Genomic DNA, 26378 nt, shown 5'->3' with positions numbered 1-26378 from the left:
AAGGCTAATAGAGAGCTTAGGGGTAGTGGCAGGGTGGCTAATGGGAATGAGGATATGGAAGTAGAAATTACCACACCCAAGGTGGAAGTCGTATTCAAACAGTTTAATGGGACTAAATTTGGGGGTCTGGATAATCTCCATCTAAGAATATTAAAGGAACTGGCACATGAAATTGCAAGCCCAATAGCAAGGATTTTTAATGAATCTGTAAATCTGGGGGGGTCATACCCTCTGACTGGAAAATTGCTAATATAGTTCCTATTTTTAAGAAAGGTGGGGGGCGGGGGAAGTGATCCAGGAAACTAAAGGCCTGTTAGTTTATCCTCAGTTGTATGCCAGGTCCTCAGTATGTACACTCGGTTGCAGACACAGTGCTGGGCACTGCTCAGGAGCCACCTACCATGGAGCACCCACAGAGACACTACTCGAAGAAGAAGACGATGAAATTACCTTGTGCAGTAACAATGGTTCTTTGAGATGTGTCCCCCTGTGGGTGCTCCATGACACACCCTCCCCACCCTCCAGAGTTCTTGTTATTGACTGCAGTAGAAAAGGAACTGAGGAGGGTGTTATACCAATAAAATAAAAACCAGCAGGATCTTATTAAAGGGGAAAAGGCAAAATACCACATTTATTGTGAATACAGAAAGAATCATAGTAAGCAGTTAGTTATAGCTATAACGTTCCATTCAATCTCATATTTATTCACACATTCATTCATACACACACACATAGGTTCTGCAAGGTTTTTATCATAGTTACCAGCCTTAGAGTTGCTCATGCCAAGCCACTAGCCAGGTGGCCTGGACATGAGGAGGGAGCAGGGCCTTCTCAGATGTTCATCTGATACTCCTGGAAGTTGGTTTGCAGAATCAGACCCCAAAGTTCTCACTTTCTAGAGTCCATTTTATTAGGAATTTCTTCCTATGCCAGTTTATGGGAATTGCTTCATCATGCTGTTGCTGAATCAATCAGCAGATGCCACATTCCTGATGGCTCCGTGCTGCCAGATGTTATCTTGTTCTTTTGATTCTCCCATTCTTGAGGCTGTTGGGTGGATTCCAGTCTGCCCTCCAGGGGTCCTCTCGTTATTTCCACTTGACGCCTTCTTCAGCCAATAGACACTGGATTCTTAGGCTGGCACCTCCCTGATCATTCAGTTATTATCCACACCAAGCATCCATCCACATGCATCCTCTATCTCTATTTTAATCACAATTGTTAACAAAGCGAGATGAATACAACAAAAGGGCGGGGAATCTCTGGGTGCTGTTTCTGTTGTTACAGCATATTGCTTTGAGTCTCTCTCTCTGTTTGAGTGGTGGTTGTTACAAAGAATTGCTTTGAGAACAGACTCTGTCTTAGAATGTACTAACACAATTAGCAGTTTGCAAGTTTCACACGTAGAGGGAGAGAAACAGTACCAAAAACCAAGAGACCTCTTAATTAGTAATACCCTGGAATTTAAACTATGGGGAATCAAACTCATTTGTGATTTTAATACAGAACCTCTTTAATATGATCCAACAAGGGTTCACCTACACACGCTGGCTAGCTTCATGGCAGGTGAGGAGCAGTGCATATGCAGGCTGAATGGACGTTGCTACCAAAGTTCTCTGATCAGCAGTGCAGGGATGCAGACACACTATAGTGGAGCAGCCATAGGGACACACATCTCAAAGAACCAATGTTACTGCACAAGATGAGTAACTTCATCGTCTTTCCACAAATCCTGGAAAACAGCTCCCCCATTATTTTATTCTAACTCTTGGAAGTGTGTGGCATAAATGGGTATTCCTAGATCTCTAAAGATATGCACTCTATATGCTTGAGATATGTTTATTGTACCCTGTTCTTTTCATTCTATCCAAAATGCTAATGCCTTAGGGCCTCAAAGATGCTGCAGACAAGATATAAAAATCCTGCACCAGCTGACATGCTAGGCACCTTGGAAACTATTCATAGAAGTCCCTAGAGCAAGGGTCGGCAACCTTTCAGAAGTGGTTTGCTGAATCTTCATTAATTCACTCTAATTTAAGGTTTCGCATGTTGGTACTACATTTTAATGTTTTTAGAAGGTCTCTCTCTCTAAGTCTATATGATATAACTAAACTATTGTGTGTAAAGTAAAGTTTTAAAAATGTTTAAGCTTCATTTAAAATTAAATTAAAATGCAGATCTTATCAGTTCAGTGCGGTGGTTCTTAACCTGGGGTGCACGCACACCGTGGGGGTGCGAGACATGCAAGATTTTTTTAGAAGGTAAATCATTGAAAACACAAATTAAGCACAGGCAAATAAGTACAGCTACTTTGTTTCATCAAACCTATGTATTTATTAACATTATACATTTTTAACGATTACTGTAATATTTTAAGTTTTCAAGCTTTTAAGCTAATTGCAGTGTAATTTTTGATAAGGGTCGCAGAACCCTGGGCCCAGGCCAGGAGCAGAGCCCTGGGCTGGCTGCCGGTACCCCAAACCAGCAGGAGGGCTGAACAGGGCTGGAGGCCTGGACCCCAGCTGGCAGGGGGCCTGGCAACTGGAACCCCAGACCGGCAGCGAGGTGAGCGGGGCCGGTGGCTGGTATCCCAGGCTGGCAGCAGGCTGAGCAGAGCCGGTGGCTGGTATCCCAGGCTGGCAGCAGGCTGAGCAGAGCCGGTGGCTGGTATTCCAGGCTGGCAGCAGCGTGCCAGTAAAAATTGGCTCGCGTGCCGCCTTTGCCACGTGCAGGGCCGTCCTTAGCCATAGGCAGAGTAGGCAGCCACCTAGGGCACCACTCTGCTGAGGGCCCCACTCTGTCCGGAGCCTGGACAGATGCGAAGCAGTGGAGCATGTAAGAGCAGGGCTGCTGGGTCCTAGAGAGAGCCGGATGCAACGCAGTTTGAGGGAGGGAGGGGATTGGCTGCCGGGGTCTCTGGGAAGGGGCGGGGGTAGGGGAGGAGGAAGGAACTCACCTGTGATTGTGACTCTCTACCCCTGCTTGAGGTGAGGCAGGCTGGCGGCTCTGGCAGTATCCTTTGTTGCCCCCATAACATACATTCTTCTCTCCTCCCACGGAGCACCCCCCTTTCCTCCTCTTCCTCTCCGCCCCCCACGGAGCATGTATTCGGACCTGAGGGTTTGCTGCTGCTGTTGCCACTCTGCACCCTAAGAGATGTATTTTGGAGTCCTGCAGTTTTCCGCCTATCTCCTCCTCTACTGCAGCTGTTGGACCAGCAGGCTGGGGGGTGAGCCAAGCATGAAAGCTGTACTGTGTTGCCATTTAGCTTGTAATTTAACAACTTTGTTTGCTAAAAATGCTTGCTAACAATCCTGAATCCAATTTCAATATTTTTTTTAAAAAATCAATATCTTAGCCAAAACCAGAAAATTAAGTTGTTGACAATTATTTGTGACAAGTGTGGTTTGGGGCAGGGAGTGGGCCAGTTTTCATCAGAGAAACAAAAAATGTTGACTGGCTTTCTTATAGCCCTGTTACTGCTAAATAGAGCCCTCTAACAACTGCAATATGCTCAGCTCCTTACTAGTGTACAGAGTGACCATATGGTGTACGCAGAGTCTCTTGCTTTTTTTCCTAGTGAGTCAGTGTAGCTTCTGCCAGCCCAGAGGTTGGGCAGCCAATGTCTTACGTTTTCACAATATTTTGTCCAACTTTCATAAAGTAAATACATGGTTAATATGAGTTAAAAAAGCCAGGGACGCTTCCTTGTGAACAATTTGTGCAGCAGATCATGCTGGAGCTGTGAGAATGTCAGGTTTTGATGGAACTTTAGAGGCAGTGATTTGTCATGTATTTCTGGCCGTGCCCAAAATGTGCTGCTATTGCTAATGTCTTTCCAAACAAAAATAAGGCACAATAGGACTCCTGTCGCATTTCTGTGCTGCCTTAATCGAGAGGAGATGATTCTGGGCTGACTTCATTTTGGTCACTTTGTGCTTTACCTAGGAGTAAAACTAGGGTTATATTTTCCCACTGCTTGGAAACCCAGCTTATTAAACTGGATAATGCCATTGATCTAGTTACAGTATAAGGTGGATAGAGAGTTGTAACTAACATTAAGACTGATGCCCACTATACATTTAAAACTAAAAAGTGGCTTTGTAAAAATGACATGGGTGTTCAACTCTACTGGGTCTCAGTCAGGGCAGAGCGCCTTGTGAGGTGTGTTCACACTAGCTCAAGGTCACAGACTCACGAGTATCCTATATTAGGTATTTTAAATAATATTTCTGATGATCTGATAATTTAAACAGTTATTTCTTTAAAAAACATCCTTATGAGTTATGTCGTATTGAAAACAACTTTCCGGGTCACAGAAAAGAAAATGGAAAGATGAAAAAGGATTAGCTGTACAAGCACAGAAGGGTTCTCTACTTAAGTTTGTACGTCATGAAAACAACGAAGTTGATCAAGATCATCAAGTAACTGCCCAAGAAAATTTTTATGCAGAGGAAGCTCAAGAAATGCAACAACACACAGAACAATCATTTGAAACAGATGCAGACACAAAACAACAAATTACAACAGTTGAAACTGTACTAGCATGGGATATAGATGACATTGGCGCATGGCTGCGGTCTTTAAACAACGAATTCCGTGCCATTATACTTGAGAAAGGCCCTGGGAGAATAAAAGGTCTTGAATATCCTAAAGACATTAGAGGTAGGAAATTCACAGAAAACAATTACTACAAAAGACTTTCTAATGGTGAAATTGTCAACAGATGGTGGCTTGTGTACTCTAAATGCAAAGATGCTGTATTTTGTTTCCCATGCAAGCTTTTCAATAGTTGCAATTTTAAGATAGCAACCATGGGTATTAATAATTGGAAAAATCTTAGTCACATATTACCGCAACATGAAAAGGCACAACACCACAATGAAAGTATGCACCAATGGTGTGATCTGAGCGTAAGGTTAAAAAATCAGACAACTCTTGATGCCCAAAACCAAAGATTGCTGGAGTTAGAGAAGCAGCATTGGCGTCGTGTTCTTGAACGTCTGTTATCTATTGTTGAATATCTATCAACAAACAATCTTACTGTTAGAGGAAGTGTTGAGAAATTATTCCAGCCCAAAAATGGCAATTTTTTTGGGCCTTATACAACTGCTGGGAAAATTTGACACAGTGATGAGTGAACATCTCCGAAGAGTAACTGAAAATGAAATACATGACCACTGTTTGGAACCAAGAATTCAAAATGAACTGATCATGCTAATGAGTGATAAAGTGAGAGACAAAAGAGTTTCATTGGTTACTTTGGCAAAATATTTTGCCGTAATTCTAGATTGCACTCCGGACGTAAGTCATCGAGAACACACGTCATTAGTAGTGAGATTTGTTGACATTAGTGATTCAGCACAGATTACAGTTAAGGAATCATTTATCACATTTTTAGAAGTAGAGGACACTACAGGTTTTGGACTTCTTCAAGCTCTCCTTGATGATCTAAAACGAATGGGATTGTCCGTAATGAACATTAGAGGACAAGGCTATGATAATGGTGCCAATATGAGAGGATGCATTTCTGGCGTGCAAGCTAGATTGCTGGCAGAAAATCCACGAGCCTTTTTTGTTCCATGTGCATGCCACAGCCTTAATTTGATTTTGTGTGATATGGCCAAGTTTTCCGTAGAAGCTGTTTCTTTTTTTGGTTTGCTGCAACGCATTTACATGCTCTTTTCAGCTTCCACTCAACGATGGCAGATAATCAAAGCACATGTCAATGGTATTACCGTTGGGCCTCTATCTGAGACACGCTGGGAAAGCAGAGTAGAAAGTGCAAAAACGTTGAGACATCAATCTGAGGAAGTTTATGAAGCACTGGTTGCTATTTCGGAAGAAGCCAGAGATTCAAAAGTTAAAAGTGAAACACCGTCATTGGCCTCTGAAATATCCAGCTTCAAGTTTCTAACATCTGTCATAATCTGGTATGACATTCTTGCTAAAATCTCAAGTGTAAGCAAAATAATGCAGAGTCCAATGATGCAGCTTGATTCAACACTTACCTTACTAAACAACACACAAGACTTTTGAGTGAAATACAGAGAAAATTGATTCAAAGAAGCACAGGTTACAGCAAGGGAGCTTGGACAGGCACTTGGTATAGAACCAAAATTTCCATGTCCAAACGTGACACGAGTTTCAAGGAAAAAACAGCAAGCGGAATATGAAGGCACAGATGAGCCCATAGACGATCCAGAAAATAAATTTGAGGTTGAATTTTTTAATGTTGTGATGGATAAAGCAATATCTACCATTGATGAAAGGTCACACCATGAACAGTTTGTATTTTTGTATAACATAACTAAATTCAACGAAATAGGAAAACACAAGCAGCAAATGACAAAGTGCAAGAACCTAGAGAGCTTCCTGAAGCAGGGTGATAGTTTTGATTTAAATGGACTTGAACTGTACAAAGAATTGAGTACATTGTCATCAGTGTTGCCACATGCAAAATCGATGATGGACATTGTTAGGGGGCTTATTCCTTCACCCACTTACTTCCCTGGTCCTTCTCGCATGAACAGAGAGCAACAATACCCAAAGTCCAAAGGTGCAAACAATTCGATGTTTATTGGGGTGAACTTCCAGCAAGCATGATTCCAGTTTCCTTCCTTAGTATCCTCCTTCCCAGCTCTGACACCACAGAGCCTTACACCTGTGTCCCTGTTCCCATTCCTACCCTTAGCCAAACATGATTCCAACTTCCTTACTCCCATTCCCTGTTCCCATTTCCCCCTTTAGCAAAACATGATTCCAATTTTCTTACCCCTGTTCCCATTTCCCACACCCTCACCCTCCCACCCCCTCCCACTCACACACACCCACTTCCTCATTGACTACAGATTATATAGTAAAACTTGAGTTCTGCTTAGCTATACCTTAACCAATCATTTTCCTGAAATGTAACTAACCAATCCTAACATATTGTAACATGATTATGTAACCAATTATATCCCACCACCTTAATTAGTTTACACCCAGCAAAATTAATTATACAGCAGACAGGAACAATCACAGAACCAGAGAGAGATTATACAGACAAACAATAGCAAAGTGGGAACTATAATGACAAAATACAGAAGTGAGGATTTCACATCCCAGCTATTGATAAGTGAGTTCTTACCAGACAGGATGCTATCAAACTAAGTTTCCTTTTACATTTTCTAGGCACTTCCCTTTCTCTGGAGGTGATAGGAATACAATCCTGTCCTGATAGTGCCTAACAGCCCAATAGCACCTTATTTCAATGTGACTAGTTTGGAATGTGAGGATGTGACTGTTCGCTTCCTAGCTTATGGCTGCCTCTGCTGCTTAGCCAAAGGCCTTAGCCTAAGAACAGGGCCTCATACTGTGACAGTAAGAGAAGGCCCTTACACCAGCAGACAGTGATTTTGGTTCTTTCTTTTATACCTCTAGAACTAGCCAAGTGATAAGAATACACCTAAATTCTTAAAGTACAGGCCTTTGCAGACAGGCCTGAATATCTTTATCCTAACATTGTACAGTTTATTCATATCAGCAAACTTGTTGACATATATCCTAATGTGTACATTGCCACTCGTATTCTGCTGACAATTCCTGTAACAGTAGCATCAGAGAACGGAGTTTCTCAAAACTAAAGCTCATTAAAAACTATCTCCATTCTACAATGAGTCAGGAATGCTTGACTGGTCTCGCTATTCTTGCAGTCGAACAAGACATCACTTTGTCTTTGTCATACGATGTCATTATTACTGATTTTTGCAGCCAAAAAAGCCAGAAAGATCGCTTTTAATTAAAAACAAATCCTTGTTTCAATACCGCTTCATAGAAATTTCCAATAAAATGTTGACAAATCTAAAAAATTATATTATTTGCATCATTCTGTCAAGAAATAAATTTTTTTCTATAGCGCTACTTCTTTCCTGCTAGTCCATCAGCCATTACAGGGTGCTCAATGAAGTTAAACTGTTTTTAATAAAGTGCAGAGGGCAAGTTTTCCAGTACTGTAAGTTTGTATGTGTTGCTAAGAGCAAGTCAGGCATAGGGGCACCAGTTTAATAATCCCGCCTAGGGCACCATAAATCCTAAGGACGGCCCTGCGCGTGCCGCAGGTTGCCGACCCCTGCCCTAGAGGCAGTGGAGGGAGAATGTATGAGCCTCATCAGAGGAAGATTTGCCAAGTAAGATTCCATTCCTTTACAGAGGTATCCTTTGGTAGCAAGGTGGTACTAGGTTGATTCCCACATAACGTCTTTGTTTATAAAGCTCTTGCTTTAAATGGGATGAACTTCCATTCCTGCCTGTTATTCTACAATAAGTATTAAACTCGGCTCATTCTGCCCACGGCCCCCCGTCCCCAGTGCTGTGACTTGCTGCTCGCTATTTCCTGTGAGTAATGAATGAAGAGAGAAGCTGTGCAACAGAATGAGAAATGACTTACCTGGTCATTTTCTTTCTGTTAGCAGCTTCTCTCCTCGTTCAGCCCACTCTGGTAGTCTGGTAAATGACAAAGGCTGTAAGAAAATCAAGGACCATGATTTTGTTGCTTGAACCGCAGTTTTTGGCAGACACTGCAACTTTTTATAGCTGCCACAATTTCAACACAGCCAGCCCCTGGATGCTGCTGCTAGTAGCATGGACCAACTTCTCCATGGCTGGCTCTGTGCACTTCGGCTCCCCCACAACGGGGAGAACATGTGCCAAAAAACTAAAAAATTCTGTGCACAATATTTTAAAATTCTGCATCTTTTGTCAATAAATAAATGTGGAGCCTCCAGCATGGCAATGAGGAGCACAGGCCACTGGCTGCATGGAGGTGGGAGATCATCCAGGAACTTCTCCCCTCCGGGACACCTACTTGGCAAAGAAGATGCACCTACCCCTGACACAGCGCAAGGCCTGGGCCTGCCCCAGAAACACCACAGGGCCCTGCCCCTCCATGCCAAGTGCACCAAGATAGGAAGTGAGAGGGACATTCTTGCACACACTCCCAGCACTGGCCCCTAATCTAGGTTTGGGGCAGGCAGGCTCAGCCCAGCAGGATCCAAGTGTGGAGGGGCTTAATGTGGGGGGATTCAGGTGTGGGGTGAGTGGGTTCTGTGTGTGGTAATCTGGGTTTGGGTGCCTCTATTTGGATTCACAGGGTCTCATGGGGGGGGGTGGTCCTGGGTGCAGGGGGAATGTGACTCCAGAGGTCCAGGTTAAGGTGGTTGGGGCTTAGCAGTGGGGGGCTGGGTGAGGGGGCTGGGACTGGCTGTGGGGGAGGTCTGTGTGGATCCTAATGGCAGCAGCAAAGAATCCATTTCATGGTGAGCAAAACTCTTTTTAAGCAAAAAAAATTATATGTTGGTGTTTTGGCCCCTATTCTATTCAAGTCAGAGTTGACATTGGCATTGAAAGTGTTGATGTTACCTGGTGTAAATGAAAGTAACGCTATTTGCAATAGCATATTAAGCTTCTTCAGACATTAAAGAAATATGCCAAAGGCAGTGAGCAAAGTTTTTATGCTTTAAGCTGTTTTTAAATGACAACCTGTACAAGGAATAGTAATTTCTTCTTTATTAGGCTGTTACTGAAAGCCAAGCATTTTATGTTACTGTAGATTGAGGTGCTTATTTCCAAGGATAAATTTGAAAACCCTTCAGTAGAGGAGAAAATCTTAATAGAGCAGGAATTGTAGCCTTTATTACACCTGATTTTTAGAGGGAACTATCCTTTTTTTTCCCTTTCTCTCTTTTCTTTTCCTTTTCCTTGTTTTGTATGACAGGAGTTGTTTTAATCATATCGCAATACCCATGTGATTTGTTTAAAAGAAAAAGTTAAGACATCACTGTAACTTTTGATGTAGCATAATGTGATAACCAGATGATGTTACCCAAGTCAAGATTTCCTTTTGCTCCAGCCCCATCCTGATTCAGCATTCTTGTCTGTTACTGACTGTAATCTATCCATCAGAAATAGTTTCTCTTGGCTGTGTATTCATCAACAGTCAGCTCCATTGGCTGTAGTAACAATGGAAGTTGTTGTGTAGATAAGGTTAAGTTTTTAACACCATGACAAAGTTAAAAACGCCTGAGCCCTATCTTCACTGCAGCTTCCATCATTGTATCACCCGTGGAGAACTGAGTCCCAACTTTCCTAATGTCCCTGTGGGCTTTATTCTTATTCTTTGTTCCTATTCTGAATTCTTGTTGTGTTTCTCTTAAGCCTTTGTGGTCTCTTTCCTCCCAGGGCCACATTATCGATTTTTCTACCCTCACCCAAAATGCTCTCTTTCCATTCTCCTCCCCTGCTATTATCATACATGGTTGTCGTTTGCAGAGGGTGCTAAAGTGACTCTGTGGGGAACAGTACCATGTCCAGGGAGGAAAAAAAAGAGGTACTAGGTGTTCAATGTAGCTCCCCCTCCACTCCACATAATGCTGAGTACCACAAGCCCAGTACAATGATGGGCAAATGAGAATGGTGGTATGCATGGTAACCCACCTCAGTTTTTAGGGCAGTACCATTATTCTTAGGTTTGTCAGGATTCAATTTAAATTGATGGCGGTAAACATGGCTTTCAACTGACAAACTGAAATTGATGAGAAAAATCCATTGCTAAATGTGGTTGTGAATATAACCTCTCTCTTCTCGGCCCCCGGTTTGTGACTGCAGTGATTGGGTGTTAGGTAGAGGGCAAGTGGGGCCACGATAGGGGAGCTGCAGAGGGCTCCCTGCATAGCTGCTGGGCCAGGGACACTAGATTCTTGCAGGCACAAGGTGGAGGGAAGGCAGTGGTCATGTAGGGACAGAACAGAGACCCCCTGCCAGTCTGCCTGGAGGAAAAGCAGGGTCGTGCACAAGGTGGGACAAGTAGGGGCACAGGCCCCCCTCCCCAATTGTCGAGGGCACAGAACTCCTCCAGCCCCATGGTGGAGGCCAGGGGCCATGAACACCTCCTGGCCCCAGGCCTCTGTGGGGGTGCAGTACGTGCCCCTTCAAATTAGGTCAAATATAAATTCTTGCACATGCTCCAGAGGACACATTAAAATAAAGGACAGTGGACAAAAAGACCGGCATGTATAAAATGATTCCAGCAGTACTATATGTGACATAGTTAAAGATGCTGCAGCCATTCCCCACTAATGAAGGCAAGGGAATCTTGCCTGACCTTCTAGCCTCAGCCTCGTTTACTAAGAGCTTGTTTTAAAATGATCGCTTGACTAGATTCCCAAACAAAAGCCTTCATTGAGGAGTTGAGGTTTTAGGGGTCCAGGGTTTAAGATGGGATTTCCAGTTGTGGTGGCTACACGTCTAGCTTTAGTACACTAGATCGCTCAGCTAGTACGCTAATGTCTGAGTTGGGTATTATTGCTCCAGTGTAGACATACCCAAAGCGTGTGAGTTCCTTTAAGTTATATAATAGAAATTATGTCATTATTTGTTAAAAAAAATTCTACTCCATTCCTTTATCCCAAACCCAAATGGCAGGATGCATGAGTCTATGGTGAATAACTTACAAAGTTTGAAATCTGAGTCTCTGTACCAGACTTGATGCCTGTATGCTAAGTGATCATTCAGATAAAGTTTGATGTCAGGAACATGACCCAACTGCAAAGGTCACATTGTAGCAGCACTTCACTGCATTAATACAAAATTTACTGACATCAGTGTTCATCAGTGGCATCTGACCTGCTGTGTGCCAAGCAGTTACTCCTCCCTTTAAATCACTTAATACTCTTGGAGGAATTCTGTGCCAAAAAATTAAAACTTCTGCACATATTATTTGGCAAAACAACACAACCACACCAGTTTCAATTACTTTTGGTAATTTATTTCAGAATACCTGTAACAATACAGATAACAAAAAAGATTCAGGAAATCTTTTTTGACAAATAGATTCCTTACTAGGCATATTAGTACAGCACTCTGCGTAATGAAACTACAACACAGAACCATACTTCCCACACTCCTTAGAAGCTGAAGTAATGGTGAAACCGAGGGAGAGGGAAGTAAATTGCTGGGAAGGAATCTGGGTGTGAACTTGGAGGGTTGTTGGATATGGATGGGAAAAGTATGGAACAGATGGGGGTTTTTTTGGTGTGGGGGCAGGGAGGGATTGTTAGGGAGCTTCCCCCATGCAGACCCTGGCTGACCCCTGGCCACTCCCATTCAGTCAGGTACATTGGCCCCTGTCCCCATGTGTCCCTGCACCCCCTGGCCATTTGTTCCTCCACCCCCCCCCCCACTCAGACACCCACCACCATGTGGCTCTGTACACCCTCCCCATGTCCCCACCCTGCCACCCCATCCCTATGTAGCTCTGTACCCCTGCCCTTATCACCACGTGGCCCTGCGCCTCCACTCCCATTCAGCCCCTGCCCCCGTCTGTCCTCACCCACTAACCCTAATGAGCCCTTGTCTGACCACCTTCCCCAGCACCCCATGTTGTCTGTCTCCTGACCTCGCCTGCCAGGTGCTGCGAAGAAGGCAGGCTCTTTCTCTTCCCTCACTGACCGGGAGCTGCTGCTTTGTTATATCATCGCTTGTGGACAAAAGGTGGAACTGCAGAAGTTATTCTCTGGTGGGCTAAAAGCAGAACTGCAGCAACATTTCAGCAGCAGCTTTTTTCTGCACAAAAAATTAAAAATGCAGGGCTCATTCATTATGCAGGTGCGCCGTAGTGCAGAATTCCCCCAGAAGTAACTTAAGCAGCATTTGATGTGTTTTGCTAATGAGGAGTGATTCTGGACAATCAAATGGCGCATGTAGAAACATATTTAAAACCCCTTTAAATAAACATCTGTCTGCTAAGACTTGGGGCTTGTCTACATATCACTTTTGTAGGTAACTTAGGGGTATAAAAAAAACCACACCCCTGAGTGACATAGTTACATCACCAGACGTACCAGTGTGGACGGCACTATGTTGGTGGCAGCACTTCTCCCACTACCACCGCTTGTGGAGGAGTTTTATTTATGCCAACAAGAGAACTCTTGCCTGTCCGCATGGAGTGGTACACCAGTGATCTTACAGCTGTGTCACTGTAAGCTTGCTAGTCTAGACAAGGTCACAGTGTTTCATGACTACAGCCACAACCTTAGTATGTAAATAGTGCCAAAAGTTAACCTGGTTCTAATCTAGACAAATGGCTATGTGGCCTTTCCTTTTTTCTTAAAATAAGCAGTAACACACTTTAAAAAAATCTTTTCCTCAGGTTGGAGGGGAAGTGTTCTCCAGTGTGTGTGTGTGGAAGCCTAATGTATTAGTGAGTGTAGACTGCAAGCCATGTTTTCATAATCAAAGTTTGCAAACCTTTAGAGACAACTTTCCAGGTGTACATGCTGCTATGCTTTCCTGCTGGGTCTGCACATCCCTAGTATCACTATTGCTCTGGTGTATAAAGCAGCAGCGTGAGTTTAACAAGACTGGACAGTGTCATTACTGTGATGTGGAACACCGAAGCCATCATTTCACTTTCAGGCTTTGGACAACAGCAGCCTCAGACTCAGGACTTTAATTTAGGACAGAAGTGAACTCCTCCCCTGCCCCCAAAATAAAAATCTAGTTGCAGGAGGGGGTAACTGGAGACTTCCTCCAGTCCAGTAGTCATAAAGGAGGGGAGATTAAAGGTCTATGGGGCCCTTGCTTTATGTGTGTGGCGTGGCTTCTCTTGCTGTGTTCATAGAGGGCACTGGCTCCCGGCTAAATGGGTGATCTCTCTGCTCCCCTTAAACTCATAGCACTTCAAAGAAGGAAAACTTCAGCATTAATAGCAATTTTATGTTGCAAGCACAGGCTTGTGGCAGGATTAAATAAGGCTAGGGGCTGGCCTATCATACAATAGGACTGAAAGAGAACATGAGCCAGGAATGGTGCCATTCAGTACTTGTGCAGCTCCCAAGGCAATTCCACATTCACTGACGTTTCACGGGGTCTGATTCGACAGGCAAGGATAAGAAGTCGCAAGTGGCATTACTGCTGGTTCTGCATTTAGGCTTCTGCTTTAGCTGATGCTTCTTCCCCTTCCCTAGCTTGATTTTATTCCCTACAGTCACAGAGAAATACAAATTATTAATCATTGATACAGCATTTTACAAGCTAGTGAGAGACATTTTTCAGTAATACTAGTGTATGGTCAGCTGGGAGCACTGCTACAGCTTTTGCACAGGTGGTTCATTACAGTTTGGCACAGGAACCATACCAGGACTCAAGTCAGTCATTAATGCCCAAGAGCCTGACTCATCAGCTGGATGTGATACTGCTCTATTTGGAAGGTTGTTTAGTTTGCAAACCTCCCCTTCTCTCCTCAGTGCACCCAATCCATTTGCTCCAGAAATACTTGATGAATACACTCAGTTCATTCTACATTAGTAGATTCTACTATCTGAGTGACATTCCCTGTATTTAAAATAGGGGTAGACATTAGGTCTAGGCAGTGTCTCATAGAAAGTGCAAGCATGGTAGATGGACATAGCTGAAGTGCTACCTCCTGGCAATGATGCATGTTAAATACCCTTACTTACACCAGATGTGGCCTAAGTGATCACCCAAAATCACACATGAATCGTTCCAAGTACCCCAGATCAGAAGCAGATCCAAGAAAGGCATGATCACTCTCCACTTCTTTATGACTGCTTGAGGGGGGAGGAACCAAAACTAGCTTCTGCTTTAGCATGTTGTTATACTATGGCATTGAAAACCACTGCCCTAGGCCATGGCATAGCAGAAGTGCATCACAACATACTGAGCAGAAAGAAAACTACTACACTGACACTGAAAATCAGAACCACATCTACAGTGCTGGTACCTGAATACCACAGCGAGTAGCACCCTGGAAATGCCAAAATAGCTACCCTAAATAGATGCAAACGATTAACAAGGTAAGAGTGCTTTGTCCATTCAACTGTTTAATGACCTGAAAAATCAAAAAGGGATCCTACTAAAAGTAGGATCCTGGATAAATTGCTAAGGAGGAGTACAAAAGAATAGCACAAGCATGTGGGGACAAAATCAGAAAGGGAAAGGCATAAAATGAGTTACACTTGGGAAGGGACATAAAACAGCAATAAAAAGAGGTTCCAGAAATACATTAGGAGTGAGAGAAAGACTGAGGAATGTGTAGGTTCACCACTTAGCAGGAAAGCAGAGCTAACAACAGATGTGAGCAAGGAGGTTGAGATATTTAATACCTATTGTTAGGATATAGATATTCAGGCCTGTCTGCAAAGGCCTGTACTTTAAGAATTTAGGGGTATTCTTATCACTTGGCGAGTTCTAGAGGTATAAAAGAAAGAATCAAAATCACTGTCTGCTGGTGTAAGGTCCTTCTCTTACTGTGACAGTCTGAGGCCCTGTTCTTAGGCTAAGGCCTTTGGCTAAGCAGCAGAGGCAGCCATAAGCTAGGAAGCGAACAGTCACATCCTCACATTCCAAACTAGTCACATTGAAATAAGGTGCTATTGGGCTGTCAGGCACTATCAGGACAGGACTGTATTCCTATCACCTCCAGAGAAAGGGAAGTGCCTAGAAAATGTAAAAGGAAACTTAGTTTGATAGCATCCTGTCTGGCAAGAACTCACTTATCAATAGCTGGGATGTGAAATCCTCACTTCTGTATTGTTTTGTCATTATAGTTCCCACTTTGCTATTGTTTGTCTGTATAATCTCTGTCTGGTTCTGTGATTGTTTCTGTCTGCTGTATAATTAATTTTGCTGGGTGTAATCTAATTATTATGGTGGGATATAATTGGTTAGCTAATCATGTTACAATATGTTAGGATTGGTTAGTTAAATTTCAGTAGAATGATTGGTTAAGGTATAGCTAAGAAATATTACTATATAAATTAGGGGCAAACAGGAAGTAAGTTGGGATTCGAAAATAAGGAAAAAGGAACTTGTATTTAAGCTTGCTGGAAGTTCACCCCAATCAACATCGAATTGTTTGCACCTTTGGACTTCGGGTATTGTTGCTCTCTGTTCATGCGAGAAGGACCAGGGAAGTGGGAGAGTGAAGGAATAAGCTCTCTAACACCTATTTTGCTGGTCTTCACTAAAAAAGTTAATTGTGACCAGATGCTTAACCCAATTAATATTAACGAAGGGGAAGGAACACAAGCCAGAATAGAGGAAGACCAGGTTAAAGCATATTTAGATACGTCAGTTGTGTTCAAGTTGGTAAGATGTGAAAAATTTCAATCTAGGGTACTTAAGGAAGTAGCTGAAGCAATGTTGGAACTTTAGAACTCATGGATAAGGGCCTGACTGGAGACGGGCAAACATAGTACCTATCTTTAAAGAGGACTGGGGAAATACAGACCAGTCAGCCTAACTTCGATACTGAAACAACTTATTAATCAATTTGTAAGCATCTAACAGCTACTAGGGTAGTAAGTAATAGCCAGCAAGGATTTGTCAAGAGCAAATCATGCAAAACCAAATTAATTTCTTTATTTCATTGGGTTACTAGCCTATTGGCTGCAGGGAAGCAGTGGACATGATCGATCTTGATTTTAGCAAAGCTTTTGACACAGTTCACATGACATTCTGATAACCATGGAAGGTAGGACAAGAAGTCATGGGCTTTATCTGCAGCAAGGGAGATTTAAGTTAGATATTAGGATAGTTAAGTACTGGAACAGGCTTCCAAGAGAAGTTAAGGACTTCCCATAATTGGAAGTTTTTAAGAATAACTTTAGAGAAAACTGTCAGGGATGGTCTAGGTTTACTTGGTCCTGCCTCACTGCAGGGGCCTGGACTAGATAATCTCAAAGTCCCTTCCAGCCCTACATTTCTATGATTCCTTCACTGGCCACAAGCCACTACTGGAATTGAGTGCTTCATGAAGACTGAAATAAATCTTGTGTATTATACATGAAACTGAACAAGGTCACACAGGATGGTTGGCACAGCCAGAATTGAGACATTTTGAATGTTGCATTTCATCACTTCCTCAGTTATGTCACAGATCTCAAGCTTCATAGATTCTGCTGTTCTTTGCGTTTCCGTAGAAAGTCTCCATTGTATAATAAAAATACTTCGCAAACTGACCTCGCGTGGCAGCAGAAGCTAATTACAACTTTGGTAATTAAACATGGTACAATTTTAAGAAATTTATTTATAATTTGTTACACTGACAGTTACAAAACAAAACTAGCACAAGAGGCAGAATAGGCTTTAGGAGGAAATCTAGAAGAGGAGGTTACTTACCTGTAACTGGAGGTTCTTAGAGATGTGGGGTCCCTATATGTATTCCACTGTGGGTTAGGCATGTGCGCTGGGAGTTAGAGAATTTGAAACTAGCATGTTACTCCCCACATGTGCTCTGGTTTGCCTTGTGCTCCCAACCGAGGTGATAAAGGGCAGTGTGGACTGAACACCTCTTCAGTTCCTTCTCCATTGTGAATCAGATAAGATCCAAAGTAGAGGGGAAGAAGGGTAGTTAGTGGAATACTGATAGGGACCACACATCTGAAAGAACCTCCAGTTACAGGTAAGTAACCTCCTCTTCTTTGAAAGATGGTCCCTATTGTATTCCTTGGTGGGTGATTGACAAGCAGTATCTAAGTAGGAGGATGGTGCGAGGATGGGAATGGTAGGATTGAGTAGAGAACTACCATCTCAAATGAGGCAGCAGCAGCCACCAAGTCTTGTACCAGAGTATAGTTGTCTTGCAAATGTGTGGCTAGAGCTCCATGTGGCTGCTTTACAGTTGTCTAGGAGGGGTATGTCCTGAAGGGATGCTACAGTCATGGCTTAGACTCTTGTGCAGTGTACTTGTACCACCGAGGGGGAGGAGGTTCAAGATCTGATAGAGTAGAATACAGCCCAATATCCATTCGGAACTTCTCTGGGTGGAGATGGTGTGCCATCTGATCAACTCTGCTGTAGCAACAAACAGCCTCGGAGCCTTTCTGAATGGTTTTCTGCAGGTAAAAGACCAAAGCTTGAACATCTAGGGAGTGGAGCCTATGCACTTCTGTAGTCATGTGCAGTTTCAGGAAGAATACAAGCAAATGAATGGATTAGTGAAGGTGAAATTCCAAAATCCCTTTAGGGATAAATTTGGGGTGTAGATGTAAAGAAACTTTAGCTTTGTGAAATACAGTGTATGGAGGGTCTGCCATCACTGTGCCAGCACGATGGCTGTCAGAAAGGCAATCTTCCTGGAGACGAGGGACATGGAGCAAGTTGCTAAGTGTTCAAAGTGGGGGCATGTCAAAACCAAAAGAATGAGATTCAAGCCTGCATCAAAAATACCATCAGGCTGGAGGCTGGGATTGAGCTGTCATTGTTGATGTGGAGGGCACAGGGAAGTGGGATTTTTGAATCCTTTGCTTTTTATGCAGTTCATAGGGTCTCTGATGGTAGATGTATTGGGGCCTTCTACCACGAAGAGGTTGATTGTCTGTGGACCTTCCTCTTAGGGGCAGGTGTGTATATACCCAAGGATCGAAGGGTAACCCTAGAGTCTTTCAGGGTGTGTAGGACTCATCTGTCTTCTGATTGAAGAGATGAGATTCATCGAAGGGGATGTTCTTGATAGTATTCTGAACTTCCTTGGAAAACCTTGAGGCATGGAGCCAGGAGGCCTTTTGCATAACAATGGGAGTAGCCATGGCTCAAGAGGAAGTATCAACCACATCGAATGCAGAGTGGAGTGGTCCTGGTTATTAGTTTTCCTTCCTCTATCAGAGTTTGGAAACGAGAATGATCCTGCTGTGAGAGACTGTTGGTAAATTCCTCAAACTTAGCACAGTTCAGGAAATCATTTTTAGCCAGTACCACTTGATAATTAGCTCTCCTAAAGACTGGAGGATGAGAAATCCATTTCCCCCAGCAAGTCTAAGCGTTTACCCTCCTTGTCCACAGGGGTTGACCCATGATGATGTTGCCTGGACCTTTCCGAAGCAGCCTGAACCACCAAGAAGTTGGGCATTGGGTGAGAGAATAAGAACTCTGAACCCTTAGCTGGTACATAGTAGCGTCTTTCTGCCTCCAAATATTTCCCCCTCTCATTGAGTGAATCCATACTCTAGTTTAATTTATTTAGTACTCACAAGAAAGGTTATATGCTTGAAACAGCTAACTACTTCAGCTTTGCATAAATGTAGGAAAAATTTGCTACTGCAGGGTGGAACAAAATCAATGATTATAATGAAAAAATGTTTACCCGTCACAAAAAACTAGTCTTCTCAGGTGAGCATAAATTTTGCAGCTGATCTAATTAGAGGTGGTGTTAATGTTTGTGCAACATTTCAAATGTTCCAATTCAGAAACATATCCAGACGTGCATAGAACAGGTATTTTAATGGCTTAACCTTTATCTACTTGTAGGAAACACTGAAACAATTTCCAAAAATGGAAAAATTTCAGTGAGAGTCACTGGAACAAGAGTTCAAGTCATGTCTAAAGTTTCCTAAAGGTGCCATGCTGAATTATTTTTTACTTTAAGCATCAAATAATAAAAGGCTGATCGATCCGGTATGTCCTTGCGATACAATTATCAACAATTCTCTGATATAGTAGACGCTACTAGGAATTCAGTTTACTTCCAATACACAGCTAAACTCCAATTGTAAAATAGCTCAGAGAACATACCTGAATTTAAAAATATGGAATTTAACAGCAGTGGTTGAGTTTCAGCAGCAATCTTAGATTGCAGTTACTTTGTTGCTACTATAGGAAATGATGGATGCAAAGTTAATCTTAGAATAAATGAAAGCCAATAACAGATTTACATTCTTTGTTAAATGCAACAAGGAACTCCTGCCTCAAAAAGATTGACTAAAAAGACAGCCATGTGGTTCTTGCACTTGAATTCATGACCTTGATGGAGAGATTTCATAATAGTTCTGAAAATAACATCCAAGATATGCATATTAACTTCACATTTAGATGAACATCGACAGCTTCACTTCAGTCAATTAGTAAATCCTGATGTTCACCAAAATAAGAAGTTAATATTATTCAGTACCAATGTACTTAGTTTTAAAACTCAAACTCAAAATGAGGCAAATAGAAGCAGTAATGAAAGAAACAGAAGAGGGACAATGACAATAACATAGAACAGATATAGAAAAATAAAGTTAAGCATTTTATTTAGTATAATCTACAAATATAAGAGACAATTTACTTCCAATTACTCTGGTGAGAACATCATCACTATAACGCTAACTCTTGTGATTTGTTATTATTACCAGAATCCCTTGAAGAAAATTACTGCTCACATACAGTTTGGGAATGGGATGGACACATTTATTCCTTTTGTTGGATGACAGTTTCTCACTGTATCATTGACCACCATTGAACATACTGTGACAGACTAAGGGAAAAGACCTAATGAATGTGCTCTTCAGCCAATCAGAAACCTGGTTATCCATAAACATTGTTCAAGTTTGCTGTACTTATGATAAACTGCTTTCTGAGTGGCTCATAGGATTTTGTTTCAGGTGAAGGAAGAAAGGGCATGTGTTTTTGTTTAATTTTCTAAAGGAAAAATGGTAAGTGATCAGCAAACTGAGTGGCTAGCTGTCAGCCCACTTGCTATATGTTGGAAAAATAGCATATGTTTCTGTCAAACAATTATGACATTTCTGTCCTCTGAGTCAACAATTTACTTTCCTGCCTACTGAAGTGGCAATGTGGGTCACTACTTTGGCAGGAGAGAAGAAGAAAAAAGCAAGGTCACCTTGCAGTAGTATGAAAAAATACTTTGGGTGCCAGAAACTTTCACCTCCCATTGAAGCTATAACTAGCAAAATGAATATGAACAAAGGCAATGGGAAAGGAGAGTGCACCACTCCTTGTAGAAAAGTCTCATCAGTGAACTGTCACATTCTTATAAGGCCACTTGTGCACTAAACAAAGGACAACTAAAAAGTTATTATGTAGACATTTATTTCAGGTATGCAGTTTACACGCATATTATTGAGCAAAACTGAATTGCAAATATACAAATACCATAACAAGCATTATCCAATAACATAACTGGCACTAGTGTTATAAGCATATTAATGAACTTGGTGGGGATAAGTCATGGAAGAGGACTGCAGCCCATGGCATTTTTCTTTTTACCATACCAAACTTTGGGTAGCACCATAATGGCAATACTTACGAGGAACACAAGACAGAACATTGTTAACTGTTATTCTGATAGCCACCTTTTTTTTTTTTTTTTTCAGTTTAATGAACTATGCAGCAAAAATTGTAATAGTGCAGACGCTTTTGCCAACTTCAGCTTGTGTTTAGTTGTATATCTTCCATAAGCAAAAGAAAAAAGAAAAGCCAGTCAGATTTGGAACCCATCTTTTGTACTTGTTCAAGCTCTGCACTGTGCTTTAATTCTGTGACTGAAGATGTTCATGTGTTTTGCAGACAGATGTCATGTAAAAGTTATCCACTAAGCCTGAGTGAGTCTTTGGTAGGCTAATACTTCTTTATTATTATACACATTATCTACCACAGTCATTTTATTTTCTATAAAGTTTTCCTTTATAGTCCAAGGTGGTCAAAGAGGACATTCTGGAAAACGTTACAGTAAAATCCTCAAACGACCAGGCACTTAAAACCCAGTCTATTCCAAAGGCACCAAGAATCAAAGGGGCACTGTTCTTCCACTAATGAAAGGTGACTGTATACGCCTCTCTGCAATGTTTACAAGTCAATGGATTCTTATTTTACAGTTTTTATACAGTATATGTAGCTGTATCTGTTGCCATCTGATGCATATATAATTGAATTACCTGGACTGTTGTTCTTCATAAGGAAATGTCACCTTTGTACCACATATTAAGTTCCAATTTTCTTTATTTCAGAATTATGCAAAATGCCATAAACTTGCTCAAGGTGTACAAGTATACAAGCACTTCTGAAACAGGCTGCATCCAGCTCTGAATATGTGATTCATTCTAAATGCAAACATTTGAAATTTGTGTCCAGTTAGGAGGCAAAATGGTCAGTACAAATATTTAGTACGGACAAAGATTTATTACTGTTAAGGTCTCTGTGACCCTCTCATTTCCCCTAATTAGTGTTCACCCTAGAACGGTTTCATTAAGTTACTACTGCTGACCTAACATCCACTTATCCTAAGCCCCACATTTTGCAAGTGAACAGTATAGTACAGATTGTTCAATTTAGCATTTAACATATTATGAATGAGCCAATTGTTTATCTGACTACACAAGTATATACTTTCAAGCAAAGTTGTGGCAACAATACAAAACATGAACATATTGTCCTGTTGTAATGCACTTGTTAAAGCCTTCATATACTTCATACAGGTCAGTAACAAGATCCACATGAAGCATTCTGCCTTCCTAGACAGGCATATATAAAATGTAATTGCATCAAAACCTTGCTTCTGCTGGCCACTTGAAACTTACAGTAGTCACATGTAGTTCAACCAGCTTTCAGACATGGTTCTTTAGTGGTAAATCTATTTTTGCAGCACTTGCAGGTCTAAATTTCAGTCTGAATTGCAGTGTTTAATTCCACAGCATGCTGTGAATGGTTGTTATTTGTTTCTTTCAGTGTTTCACCAAGACCTACACCTATGTCAGTTGAAGCTCCATGATTAACACATTCTTCAGCAATATAACTCAGCTGTGGACCTTCAGCGCTTGGGGCCGGTGGAGCAAGCACAGGAATTGCACTCTGATGTGGAGAGTTTTCCAAACGGTCATTTTCTACCTCAGGGAGAGCACTAACTGCAGTAAAGCGAGAATGATAATCATTGGAACCATGGCTACATGAGGTTTTCATACTTTCCATATCAGAGCAACTAAACTCAGAAAAATGACTTGAGTGGGAATCTGCTACAGATGGGATACTGTCACTTAGAGAGGGAGAGTCAAATTCACTGGAGTTTGTGCTTTGTTGCTCCAACAACTGAGCATCCATATCCTCTCTGGTCTCATTTATCTTCATGCTACTCTTTTTTCTCAGTTTACCTTTACATTTTTTTCCTGCTGTTGTTTCTTTGGACCACTTGGTGGCACTAGATTTACTTTCTGGCAAGCAGGCCGATGAACCACCAGCATTACTGCGACCTGGAGCACTGCCATCATCAACACTACTGCTTCCACTATTGTGTCTGAATTTAGCTGGTTTCGATTCAATATCAACTTGCACCTCCATACTGTTGCCTTCCCTAGAACATGAAATAAATGGTCAAAGCATCCATCTTTAAGAGACAACTTACAAAAAGTTTCATCATCAAAGCAAAACATGCCCTTGTCTCTTTTCTATGTGCATGACATGACAAGAACGTTAAATTGCAATATTCAAGGTTTTTTCTAAACGAATCGTTTTATACATTTTAAAAGGGTTTTCTAAATCAAAATTAATTAAAAGGAAACAAAATCTGGGATCCACCTATTTACTGTGCTACCATGACAGTATTCCAATTGGGAACATATAGTCATCCAAATGTTTATCATTAGCCTGGCAGCAACTAGCACTTGGATATTGTATATCAGGGGTCGGCAACCTTTCAGAAGTGGTGTGCGAAGTCTTCATTTAGTCACTCTAATTTAAGGTTTCGTGTGCCGATAATGCATTTTAATGTTTTTAGAAGGTCTCTCTCTCTCTAAGTCTATATTATGTAACTAAACTATTGTTGTATGTAAAGTAAACAAGGTTTTTAAAATGTTTAAGAAGCTTCATTTAAAATTAAATTAAAATGCAGATCTTATCAATTTAGTGTGGTGGTTCTTAACCTGGGGTGCAAGCACACCATGGGGGTGCGAGATGCCCTTTCTGGGGGTGCGAGACATGCGAGATTTTTTTTAGAAGGTAAATCATCGAAAACACAAATTAAGCACAGGCACAGAAGTACAACTACTTTGTTTCATCAAACCCATGTATTTATTAACATTATACATTTTTTAACGATTACTGTAATATTTTAAGTTTTCAAGTTTTTAAGCTAATTGCAGTGTAATTTTTGATAAGGGCTGCAGAGCACTGGGCCCAGGCTAGAAGCAGAGCCCTGGGCTGGCTGCCGGTACCCCAAGCTGGCAGGAGGGCTGAGCAGTGCCGGAGGCCCAGACCCCGGCTGGTAGGGAGCCAAGCGGCTGGAACCCCAGACCAGCAGCGAGGTGAGCGGGGCCAATGGCTGGGACCCCGGCTGGCAAGGGGCTGGCGGCCGGAACCCCAGACCATCAGCAGGCTGAGCGGGACCGGTGGCCGGGACCCTGGCTGGCAGCAGCGTGCCAGTAAAAAACAGCTTGTGTGCCGCCTTTGGCACGGGTGCTGCAGGTTGCCGACTCCTGTTGTAAATTGTGGTGTGTAAGATACATATATATGCATAATCCTGAAGGTAAATCTTGTAGATGGAATCCCTTATCAAGATAAGTCATTTGGCCTAGTACCCTGGAAATATCCTTTATCAACTAGACTCATGAGTCTTCTCTGTTTTCCTCATATTGTTCTTACCTGTCTAATGGGATGTAGGAATTCAGAATGGATCCTGCCATTGCTTTGGTACTGGCATTGTCACTAACTGTTCCCAAGCTAACTGTGCCAGATTCTCCACTCAGACTGTACCGTTCTTTCTGCACATCTGCTTGAACTTCCAGCCTTGGAGAGATTTAAACAAATAAAAGAAAACGTCAAAAAAGTTACCTTCATAATATTACCATAATTGAAATACCTGGGTTAAGAGTCAGTATCTCATCTTGTAAAGTTATCCACCATGTGATATCAGGAACAGTTGACAAGTGTCTCCCCAACACTGAAAGATACCTATTTACTGAAATGGTCACTTCTCTTTTGCTCCATCAGTCACAAATGCGGTCTCTTCAATTCAGGAAAATGAGACTCATCGTAAACTAAAAATGAACCGCCTACCAAAAGAAAATGTCGCAGGTCAACCAGGAAAATTGAGCATTATGAGAGACTTCCAGATTAAGGTTTCCAGATTTTGTAGACACTTCATCTAGTAACCAAGAGATGACTACCATAATTTAAAAAGTGCAAAGACCGTTTCTGCCAGCCAAAAATCTAAGTTCAGGCCATTTAATTTCCCATGTTCCTCCTGCAATAATAGAAGACATTGCTAATCAAGGAATGCAGGACAGGGAGCTGCATTCCTTATTCTGCTTTCTGTGATAGTGATGTTACGTATGAACCATCGGAGGAGAATTATAGAAACCAGACCACCCAAATTCAGGTGTGAGCAAGTATGTAAAGAAAAAAATCAGTTTAAAATACCATTGAGATTTTACCTATTGTCTAGCCATACATTCTGACAATGAACTGGAAGCATAGATTTGTTATTTTTTCTTTTTAAAAAGTACTTCTCTTCCCGGTAAAGGAGAAGACAGTTGTACAAGGCAAAGTATCTCTGCTTGAAAAGTTCTCTCTAGAATGTATACAGTGTCAAAACAGAGGTTTCTATCCTGTCCTTACCAATTCAACATACCCTGGATATCTGAATTGTTTAAACCAAAAAAATGGTACTAAAGAAACAAGGTGAGCTCCACCCTCACTGCTAGATTTTGACACTTCTCCCAAGAGATGTTCTGCCTTCTCTGGGGTGGAGAATGGAGCATGGCCAACAAAGCAGCTACGTGCTTCAGATTACTCAGAAGTGATTCCTCGGGAGTTAATTAGTGGCATTTTGGGTCCGCAATGAGGTCTCCAGAGTCCTTCTTGGCAAAAGAAAGGTAACTGTGATGTGAGGCCATAATGATAGGGGCATCTGGGATCTGGTATGAAGGTGAAGCAGCCAATGATTATATAATAGCATCATGTTGTTATCAGTAAAAGAAAAGTTTTTGATTTCTTATACAGACATATAGAGATTATGTGAAGATAGAGTGGGTGCTATAATATCGTTACTGCTACATATTTGGGATGATTATATTACTTATAAATGGCAAAGTCCTGACCTTACACATTTGGAGTCTGGGAATCTTTCTATTGACTTTGGTGTGCGTAAGTATGGCTCATAATGAAAAATAATTAGATTAAAATGTTAAGAATTTGTTTTACAACCTGGGTTACAAACAACTAGATTGCCGGAAGATAATACTGAATCTTGGATTGCTTCAGCATATGGAATTTATCCTCCTCTGTGAGGCAAACGTTTCACAATCCACTTGTGATTTCAGAACCCAAGAGGATAAGCTATATAACACAGCAGTATACTGTAGTTACTATTTCCACATTCAGGCCTGTCAGAAAAATCCTCTCAGCCTCACCCTTTTATTCACACACTAAAACTAGGCTGACTTAAAACAAGGTGTTGGTGTCATTTACTCCTTACTGAAGGCCACTTCACTTTTTCTGCCTTTTTAAAAAAAAAAAAGAGTTTTAATTCTGAAGAGTAGCTGGCATGCACATTCAGTATCTGTGTTTATTAATGGTCTGTTAAGCAATGGCTCTGACTATAGATTGTC

General features: G+C 41.8%; 1 protein-coding gene across 8 annotated transcripts in view; it reads right to left on the bottom strand.

Moving 5' to 3' along the window:
* Positions 1–12362: 12362 nt before the first annotated feature.
* Positions 12363–26378, bottom strand: part of RNF19A (ring finger protein 19A, RBR E3 ubiquitin protein ligase) — a 96654-nt gene continuing 82638 nt past the window's right edge. For 6 of the 8 annotated variants that reach the window (XM_073330444.1, XM_073330439.1, XM_073330442.1 and 3 more), the window contains 2 exons: positions 24412–24555; positions 20855–23125 (listed from right to left, as the gene is read on the bottom strand). In XM_073330444.1, the coding sequence (XP_073186545.1) occupies positions 22435–23125; positions 24412–24555 (835 nt within the window). In that variant the 3' untranslated portion in view covers positions 20855–22434. Of the gene's footprint in view, positions 14021–20854; positions 23126–24411; positions 24556–26378 lie in introns of those variants that run through there. The other 2 variants (XM_073330447.1, XM_073330445.1) reach the window with 2 other exon arrangements.

Source organism: Lepidochelys kempii, chromosome 2 (assembly GCF_965140265.1).
Source record: "Lepidochelys kempii isolate rLepKem1 chromosome 2, rLepKem1.hap2, whole genome shotgun sequence".
Lineage (NCBI taxonomy): Eukaryota > Metazoa > Chordata > Testudines > Cheloniidae > Lepidochelys > Lepidochelys kempii.
This window is presented reverse-complemented; position numbering and strand designations above follow the sequence as displayed.